The sequence below is a fragment of the Brassica oleracea genome, chromosome C5 (assembly GCF_000695525.1).
Source record: "Brassica oleracea var. oleracea cultivar TO1000 chromosome C5, BOL, whole genome shotgun sequence".
Taxonomy (NCBI): domain Eukaryota; kingdom Viridiplantae; phylum Streptophyta; class Magnoliopsida; order Brassicales; family Brassicaceae; genus Brassica; species Brassica oleracea.
This window is the reverse complement of record NC_027752.1, coordinates 44506448-44516468: the sequence shown is the minus strand read 5'-3', so window position 1 is coordinate 44516468 and position 10021 is coordinate 44506448. Positions and strand designations below refer to the sequence as shown.

Below are 10021 nucleotides of genomic sequence, written 5' to 3'. Positions count from 1 at the left end.
TTTTAGATTTTTTTTAAAAAAAATAATATAATTTATTATTAATCTATATGACATTTTGATTGGTAATAAAAGAAGAGATGAATTTAAAGGTTCACCAGTTTCGTTCTTAGTTTTCTGTTAAAAAAACCCCAACCAAGTCCAAATAATACTGTAATTTGTAAAGCTAGCCTATACAAAAGGATATACACAAACCATATTCAACGAAGTTTGCGGTTCAACTTAAAACATGATCGCATAACACAAAATCCAAGTCGTATGGAACACGTAAAACGCACCAACATTGAAATGTCTTAGGCCTCATTCTACCATATTATCTCCCTAAACTTACGTGCTTGCACGAAACTAATATATATTCATTCCCTTTTATGAGGGAAGGACAAGGAAAAAAAAGGTTTCGTGTGAATCATATCATCACTTTGTTTTATTATTATTGCCTTTCTGTGCAATATGATTTACAAAGTCGGATGTTTTTAGCTTTTCTGTACAAAGGTGAGCTTATTGACAACAACAATAGCTGACATTCATTTATTGATCACAAACATATGAATCAAACGGATTATTCAGAATGAGCTTTTCAAATATTAAGCAACGAATGATCTTTTTGTTAGCCGAATGTTTTCTCGGTGCTGTAAGTCATATACAAGAAACCATCTCCTTCCTTGAAAGTATTGTACAAAGAGTCCATGCAACTAGCTGCAGAATCAAGAGAATAGTAAATGATTTATTAGTGGATTGTTTTATTAGGAAATGATTTAACATCGATGTTGCATGCTAGTTACGTACCCGTTTGAGGAAGTGTGTTATGTACAAAAACAAACAGAGATTTAGAAGGATCTAAATGTAGCCTATTGCTTAGCATGTGAATGAAATGTCCAACAGTCATGTCTCGTGGGACCAAGTATCTGCACAGATCAATATGTATTAATTCAATTAGTGTATTGATGTATATTCACTTTGTTTCAACAGCTAAAGTGATGACACAAACTTACTTGTTCTTGTCCATGTCAGGGAGGTCTGCGTTTGAATATTTCTCAATGATCACCTGTGATGATGAATAAATATAAGTAAGAAACCAATCAAATAAATGGGAATTATCAATATCACTCGCATAATATGTACTAGAGTTTGATGAATAAAGAAAACATAAAATGCCAAAAAGCAAATACTAAAGACACAAGTTGAGTCATAACAGACTTGGATTAAGAAAGATAAAGGTGGACTCAATCATTAGATCATATGTAGAGTTATAGATGATCCGAATAATTGTTATCATCAATTATTCGTTTTATTCAGATTAATTATTACTTACAAATTTTCTTTATTAAATAAGACAAAACGTAATCACATGATTGCTTACAATCTTTCATTTTATTTGATTCCAACCCTCAAGAAAGAACAAAAGAGCTAGTCCCTAAGAATTGACCAGAGTGAATCACCGATCATAGAAACAAAAATCAGAGTAACCAATCATTCAAACCCTAAGGAGATCAACAACAGCACGACAACTCAGACCGAACCACCACAAAACGATGAACTAGACATGAAACTTAACTAACCGGAACTCTATCTGGATATTTCGCAGTGATGCTCCTCGACTCTTTCAATCTCTCATCTGCACCACCCATAATCACACGACCGATCAATATAAAAAAGAGAGTGATTCATCAATCAAAAAGAGAGATTAACCGAAACAAACCAGCTGAGAATTGATCCTTGAAAGACTTGACAACAGTCCCCATTGTATATTTCCGGCGAATGATTCCGACCGATCTAAGCTGTTTGTTTTTTTTGTCTTTGCAGAGCAGAAGATTGTCTTCAACTTTTCTTTTGGTGGTTCGTTTGATTGTTTGACAAGAAAACATAAGAGATACAAATGAAACATCTTTATAGAATTGACAAGTAGTTACTGGGCTTTATGGGCTGAATATATAATTTTATGGCCCATAAAGAAAACACGCAAGAGAATGATTCCTTTTTCTTAAAAAACCAAACATTCAACATAACAAAAACAAAAAAAGCTTTATACACATAGCTGCAAGAACAATCCAAGTGTATTACAAACTCTCTTTTACTCTACTGTTTGAATGGTAAAGATCTCCACTCCCCTTGCAATCATCCCCTCCTCTTTCGTAGCTGCAGCATGATGATCCATAACCTTTTGCCTCTCTTGTTCCAAGTAATATATCTTATCGTTCATCCCTTCCTTCTCATACGCCTCCGCCATGATCTCAAACGTTCTCGAATCCCTCACACATTCCCTCTCCTTCATCCTCGTGTACACTCTCTCCATCTCTATAAGATCATCCGCTTTGGCACACGCCGATATAACCGCATTATAAAAAGAAGTATTCTCAGGTATCTCAAACTTCGCAGCTAACTGAACACTACTTATCACCTTATGGAAAAGACCAGCATTGGCATATCCATTAATGAGACAGCAAAAGGTCTTTGTATCTGCTTTCATACCTTCGCTACGCATCTGATCAAACGTATACTCCATGTTCTTCGCATCACCCACATCCGCAAAGGCCTCGATGATGTTGTTGTAAGTCGACGTCGTCCACGGAAACTCGAGCTTTCTCATGTACTCCATCACGGACGACATCTTATCATACATTCTCTTCTTCCCATACGCACCGATCAAGATATTGAAACTCCGAGTCTCAGGCTCGATCCCGAAGTTCCTGAACTTCTCGTACCAGCTCTCCATCATGTCTATCTTCCCCATGTTCCCAAACACGCTGAGGATAATGTTCATCGTCCACACATCGGGCTTACACTCAGTACTCACCAGCATATCTGATAAAACTTTCTCCATCTGATCAAACCTACCAACTCTCCCGTACCCGCTTAAAACTATGTTCTGAGTCACAGTGTTTGGAGTTATCAAACGCTCATCCATCTCTCTATACAAAGACTCAACCAAATCAAACAAAGAAGCGTCCACACAGGCTTTGAGGAGAGTGCTGTAAGTGTAAACATCAGGTTGACACTGAGGTAAACTTTTCATCCGTTCGAGAACTGAGAAAGCAGAGTCTATAAGATTGCTACGACAGTAAGCACCGAGTAGAGCAGTGTAGAGCTCAGCAGTTGGTTCAAGTCCTTCTTCAAGCATTTCGTCGAACACCTTCTGTGCACGGTGAGGCTGTCCTGATTTCCCCAAAAGAACGAGGAGCTTCATGTAAGTTCCTTCCTTTGGCTGATAAAACGGTTGCTCCCTCAGCATCTCGAACACCTGGAAACACCCAATTGAATCAAATCATCATTCACTCAAAAAAGATTCAAACTTTACTGAATCAAATCATTTTTAATTCAAAAAGATTCGAACTTTACTGAATCACCTCGAGAGCTTGCAGCCACTGCTTCTTCGCGATGAGATCGGATAACGTTTCGGTGACGGTGCAAGCCCACCCGTTGGCTTTGCTCCTCCTGTCGAGCTTCTTCTTCACGTTCTTCATCGGGGCTCTTCGAGTGTTAGCAGGCTCCGTGATTCCGGGGAACTCTCCTTCCTTCCAGAGCCTCTTCTTCGTCGCGGCGGTGGCGCCTCCTCCCGGAGATGATTTAGAAGCGGCGAGAACGCATCGCGCGAAGATTGGTTCTCTTTGGTGGAATCTGCGTTTTGATTCGGGGATTCGAGATGAGCATAGCGAAGAAGAAAACGAGAGAGACATTGACGCCATCGTCTTCTTCCTTTCACTCTCTCTCTCTCTGTCTTTCGGATAATTCTCGTTAATACTCGTTTCGGTTGGATATGGTCAAATCCGGTTACAGATAAACCCGGTTATACGGTTCAGGTTCAAATAGCTCAAATCGATTTGTACCGTATTTAACAACGAAATTCAAACCGGTAGAACCAGTGCATGATATCCAAAACGATCGAGAAACTTAAACAACCACCTCATTAGTAATGAAGAGCTAGATTCTGACAGCAATATTTTTGTTTTAACACATGTAAACTACATTATGACTTATTAATAGCCGTAGGCTTAGGCGTTTGGGAGCCCGTCGGTTTCGGTTTGGTTGATTTGGATTTTCGGGGTGTTATGCTCATAAGTCATGTTCAGGTTTTACTAATTATTGGGTCGGATTCGGTTCGATTCCTTCAGGATTCGGTTTGGATCGGATTGTAACTAATGTTTGAAATCGTCCAAAAATTATATTTTTTTTAACTTCAGAAATTGACAAATTTTTGTTTTCAAAATATAGAAATTATTCACAAATCTAATTAAAATTAGATAAAATATCTAAATTAACTAAAAAGCATTTCAAATAACAAATAAAACAAATATAAAAATATTTGAATATTCTAAAATATCTAAATATCTTAACATATATAAAAATATTAACATATTTAACTAGTTTCAAATATCTTCGAATCCTAGTTTGAATTTCGGTTCGGTTCGGGTTATAACCAAATTCCAAAATACTAAGCTCATAAGTCCCGTTCGGATATTTTTGTATAACAGTTCGGAACCGGTTTTAGTTTTCTGGTTCGAGTTTAAATATTGGTGTAAAAGCGCTCATGCCTTTTTTTTTTTAACACAAAAAAAAAAACGCTCAGGCCTAAATAGCTGTTTTCAAGGGTTTGGTAAATAGAATGACCGATTCAACTCGTAGATAATTCATATGTTTTAGTACATTTTTCTCTAAGAATGTTTTACATTCTTCTAGTGGCGAACTATAGGTGTACAACTTTCTTTTTAACACTTAGGTCAGTTGCTAGGCTGATTTCATTGAATTATGTCATGACATCAGTTTTACAAGATCTTTATCACACGAATGGTCCAAACCGATCCGAAAGCGATCTATAAATATATTATCTGTACCATTTTTCCAGCTTACTATGAACTAATTAAGATATGCTATAACTTTTTTATAACGTAACTACAGCGACATTTGAACGTAATTATAGCTGTTTGTAAGATGTGTGTATTACCACTACATATCAGTTTTGTGTATTATTATGACTGTTTGAAACAACTATGCTAGAAAAAGTTACGAAAATACAAAGTGTTTTTTTTTGTGCAACAAAATACTTCCCCTACAACAAAAGGTTACTAAGGCCCAAAATTTCAGGATACAATGGTGGAGAGTTGAACTTTTGCGAGCCCATCGGCCAAGCTATTTTCAGTTGGTGGGATGAAAACAAAGCGACAGAAAGAAAACGGTGAAGTAGAAGAGAAAGCTAAAGAGTCGACATCCGATAGAGTACCGAAAAGATCCATAGTCCATTTTCTTTGTGTGATTGCTCGGTGGAGCACTTGGGAGGCTCTATAAGGAGGATGTGTTCAGGAGAGCGCCTCTATAATGACTAGAGCCTCAACCATGCAAGGAGAGGAGACATGAGTCAAGAAGATAGATTTGCGCACAAGCTCCGACGATTCTTGGTTCATGAAGATCCATGCCAATCCCGCAGCATTCAATTTCCAGGAAGCTTCCGTGTTGACGAAGATAGTGGAATCAGGGAAATCAGTGGGGCGAGGCGCGATTGTCGATCTAGAGGCAACTTTGGGCAGCGAGGTTTATGCTTGTTCCCATTCTCTCATAGCCCTTTATCGCTTGGATTAAGGTTTCATGAGTGGAGATGACTCTTTTCTCAAACAGAAGATACAAAGTGTATGCTTAATAGAAAAACACCTCAATTGGGCAACTATATATAGTGATACACTTTATTAACATAACTTACTGTAAAAATACGCTTTTACACTTCTTATAAACGATGTTAAATGTGAAAAGCAATGTTAATAGAGTGTTTATGTACTATAAATTGGTGTCAAAATAAAAATAAATTAAAGATAGGGCTCCCTTAAAGATAATGTTTGAGGATACCCGTCCCATATAACGAAAATATAAACATTCGAAGATAGCCTAGTATTAGTAGATTCTGAACAGATAAATACATGACAAAACTAGAAATCATGAAAACAACAGTATAACCTTAGCGACAATATTTTTTTTTTTTTTGAGCAACTGAAAGGATTCACAGAGAATGGGTTTAAAGGTCCACTCCCAAAGGGTTCATACATAGACATGCCTTAGCCATAGAGTCTGCAGGTCCGTTTAGGGTTCTTGAAACAAAAGAAAACTAGACAGAATGAAACTTGGTGGAGATCATCGAATCGACATCCGATAGAATACCGTAGAACTCTATCGATCGGAGATTCGAATTGATGGTTGTGATCAGCCCTTGGGAATCTGAGCAGAGCCAGATGCGTTTGTAGTGGTGGTCGGAGGCATGCAAGAGGGCTTCTCTTATTGCCAAGGCCTCAGCCATAAGAGGAGATGCGACGGCGGTTTGGAGGGATGAACCTCTGGATACTTCTGTTGAGTCGGGATTGGAGAAGATCCAGGCGAGACCGGCGACTTTGTGGTCCTTGTTCCAAGCTGCATCTGTGTGGCAGATGATAGTATCGCTCGTCGGCGTCGGGGCCAGGCGAGGCGTCGTTTTGTTATGGGTTGGCTTGGGTAAGATATCTTGAGCTAACTCCCATTCCTTGCATGATACAATTGCTTTGTTGACAAATTGTTGCTGACAGGGTCTTGGATTCGAAGATCAATTGATTGCGGCTCAGCCATAGGCCCAGCAGATCCAGGGGAAGATGTTGAAGGTGATACTAGGGCTGGACAAATAAACCGAACCCGAAAATCCGAACCGAACCCGATCCGATAAAAATGAATCTAAACCCGACATAAATACCGAATGGATCCTGTTTTTTGGTATTTTGGGTTATGGGTATTATCCGAACCGAACCCGGACCTAAATGGATATCCGATAGAACCCGAAACATTTAAAATCACAAAAAGAACTTCTACCAAATATGATCTTAATTCTTAATATGTATCCAAAATTCTTTAAGATATTATTGAACTTCTAAAATAATTATCTGTTACACGAAGGTTGATGGTGGAATGTGGCGGTTGAAGCCTGAAGTTTTTAGATTTTGGTTTTGTTTTCATTGAATAGTGTTTCTCATTTCATGAGAACTTAGTTTTTGTTTTATGATTTCATTTTATCTGGTTTTTTTTCTATCACTAACTATGTTTATCTTTCGCTTTATTTTGAATGATCACGTTTGATGTTTTTTCTTATTTTTGAATCGATTTTAATTATGTTTTGGCTATTAAAATATGTATAAATCATGTATTTTAAATCCGAATAACCGATTTCATTTATGTTTTAGTTACAAAATAGGTACAAATCAGGTATTTTTAAACCGAAGAATCGATTGGGATCCAAACCTGAAAGTGCAATAGGTTATACCGGTTTTTTGAAGATTTACTAACCCTGACCCGAATTCGATAGAACCCGAACCGGTTCCGAACCGAACTTTTATATAACCCGAATGGGGTTGATTTTGATAAACCCGAAAAACCAAAACCCGAATGGATAAAACCGAAAACCGAAATCCGAAATCCGTTTGGGACCCCGAATACCCATGCCTAGGTGATACCACCGGCGGTAGGTTGAGACGCCTGCGAGACGTTTGGAGTTTCTCCTGGAAGGAAGTGCTTTGAGATGAACTTTCTGAATTTGTTTCTTGACCTTTTGCGACAGTATAATCTTAAGGACCACGTGGATAGGAACTGAACTTTCTGAATTTGTTTCTTGACCTTTTTGCGTGAAAAAGTTTGATTTTCGCTCGCAGCATGTGACGACAACCTGCAGTACTATGCAAAAAAATAAGAAATAATAAAGGAATGTTTCTGGTTCAGTATGGATCAAAAACAGTAAGTGTTTGAGCTTTTATATGTAAAACTGCCCCACAGGTGGCAAACAAATTTACGGGAAAAAATTAGTTAAATAGTTGCCTAAAATTAGCTGAAATATTTGAATGTCTACAAAATTTATGACCGTTATTTTATATCACGAAAAGGTTCAGGCTGCCTATATGGCTTTATAGACATGTATACTGAAATATAGCTGTTTATAAGCTCAATTAGTCACACACAGAAATCAGCTATACAACAGATTTTTATTATTTATAATGCAAAACTGAAAATAATAGGAATTATAATATGACATTTAAAAATAACCATCTTTAATTAACTCAATACTATTAGAGTTATACCGTTAACAAAAAAGAAGAAAACTATTAGTTATATATAAAACTGACTCAGATTTCCAAATCAAAGCATTTCGTGATTCCATTGAGAGAGGGTGTACTAAGATCAAGTGAATTCGAAAAGACTAAATTTAATGCCATGTTCATCGATATTAATTGCAGCTATACTTTCAAGGAGAACCTCAATCTTGGTTTAGTCCTCTTGCATGTATATTGCAAAAATGACTAGATAAATTCCTACGAAAATATTGAATTTTTGGGTAAATGTTCTATATACTGAAGTTTATTATCTTTAATGTTGTTTTAAAATTTCTAAACACATTCAACATTTGTAATAATGTATATTAAACTCTATTTCATAGTACATGGACCTCGTTTTAATTTTTTTGTCAATTAATTTAGTAAAACTTCAGAATACTCTCTAAATTGGTGGACTAACCACTATAAAATCGCTATTTTCTAGAGAAACGGAGACAGCAAAAGTTCTAAACCTCTTTGACCTTCATCATATGTTAGTGAAGAAAGCAACTACGCATTAAAACAACATTTTCATATTTTTAAAATTTTCTCAAAATCTATGTGTTAACCCTACGAAAATATTGATTTTTTCGGTAAATGTTTTATATACTGAAGCCTATGATCTTTAGTGTTGGTTTAAAATTTCTAAACACATTCTACAATTGTATTAATTTATATTAAACTCTCTTTCATAGTACATGGGCATCGTTTTAATTTTTTGTCAATTAATTTAGTAAAACTTCATAATACTCCCTAAATTGGTGGACTAACCACTATAAAATCGCTAATTTCTAGAGAAACGGAGACAACAATCCAAACTTCTTTGACCTTCATCATATGTTAGTGAATGATGCAACTATGCATTAAAATATTATTTTCATATTTTTTAATTTTTCTCAAAATTTATGTGTTAATTCCTACGAAAATATTGAATTTTTCGCTAAATGCTCTATATATATACTGAAGCCTATGATCTTTAGTGCTGTTTTAAAATTTCTAAACACATTCTACGTTTGTATTAATGTATATTAAACTCTCTTTCAAGGTACATGGACATCGTTTTAATTTTTTGTCAATTAATTTAGTAAAACTTCATAATACTCCCTAAATTGGTGGACTAACCACTATAAAATCGCTATTTTCTAGAGAAACGGAGACAACAAAAGTTCAAACCTCTTTGACCTTCATCATATGTTAGTGAAGAATGCAAGTACGCATTAAAACAGTATTTTCATATTTTGAAATTTTCTCAAAATCTATGTGTTCATTCCTACAAAAATATTGAATTTTTCGGTAAATGCTCTATATACTGAAGCATATGATATTTAGTGTTGTTTTAAAATTTCTAAACACATTATACGTTTGTATTAATGTATATTAAACTCTCTTTCAAGGTACATGGACATCGTTTTAATTTTTTGTCAATTAATTTAGTAAAACTTCATAATACTCCCTAAATTGGTGGACTAACCACTATAAAATCACTATTTTCTAGAGAAACGGAGACAACAAAAGTTCAAACCTCTTTGACCTTCATCATATGTTAGTGAATGATGCAACTATGCATTAAAACAATATTTTCATATTTTTTAATTTTTCTCAAAATCTATGTGTTCATTCCTACAAAAATATTGAATTTTTCGGTAAATGCTCTATATACTGAAGCATATGATATTTAGTGTTGTTTTAAAATTTCTAAACACATTATACGTTTGTATTAATGTATATTAAACTCTCTTTCTAGTACATGGGCATCGTTTTAATTTTTTCTCAATTAATTTAGTAAAACTTTATAATACTCCCTAAATGGGTGGATTAACCACTATAAAATCGCTATTTTCTAGAGAAACGAAGACAACAAAAGTTCCAAACCTTTTTGGCCTTCATCATATGTTAGTGAAGAATGCAACTACGCATTAAAACAATATTTTCATATTTTT

At 35.5% G+C, this 10021-nt stretch overlaps 2 protein-coding genes across 2 annotated transcripts; both read right to left on the bottom strand.

Moving 5' to 3' along the window:
• Positions 1–501: 501 nt before the first annotated feature.
• On the bottom strand, positions 502–1862 carry LOC106295665 (autophagy-related protein 8h). The gene is made up of 5 exons (XM_013731633.1): positions 1697–1862; positions 1557–1612; positions 990–1042; positions 784–902; positions 502–693 (listed from the first exon to the last, which is right to left on the bottom strand). The coding sequence occupies exons 1-5, from the start codon at positions 1860–1862 to the stop codon at positions 605–607; spliced, it is 483 nt and encodes a 160-aa protein (XP_013587087.1). The 3' UTR covers positions 502–604.
• Positions 1863–1868: 6 nt separating this feature from the next.
• Positions 1869–3736, bottom strand: LOC106295664 (pentatricopeptide repeat-containing protein At3g06430, chloroplastic). The gene is made up of 2 exons (XM_013731632.1): positions 3342–3736; positions 1869–3235 (listed from the first exon to the last, which is right to left on the bottom strand). Exons 1-2 carry the CDS (start codon positions 3678–3680, stop codon positions 2069–2071), a joined length of 1506 nt encoding a protein of 501 aa, XP_013587086.1. The 5' UTR covers positions 3681–3736; the 3' UTR covers positions 1869–2068.
• Positions 3737–10021: the final 6285 nt, after the last annotated feature.

Excerpts from the sequence above, each read along its gene's own strand:
- LOC106295665 (XM_013731633.1), bottom strand. The coding sequence starts at position 1,862 with ATGTTTTCTTGTCAAACAATCAAACGAACCACCAAAAGAAAAGTTGAA. Across the intron at positions 1,043-1,556 it reads AATATCCAGATAGAGTTCCG|GTGATCATTGAGAAATATTC; the intron begins GTTAGTTAAGTT and ends TCATCATCACAG. Across the intron at positions 694-783 it reads TAACACACTTCCTCAAACGG|CTAGTTGCATGGACTCTTTG; the intron begins GTACGTAACTAG and ends TTGATTCTGCAG.
- LOC106295664 (XM_013731632.1), bottom strand. The coding sequence starts at position 3,680 with ATGGCGTCAATGTCTCTCTCGTTTTCTTCTTCGCTATGCTCATCTCGA. Across the intron at positions 3,236-3,341 it reads AGTGGCTGCAAGCTCTCGAG|GTGTTCGAGATGCTGAGGGA; the intron begins GTGATTCAGTAA and ends GGGTGTTTCCAG.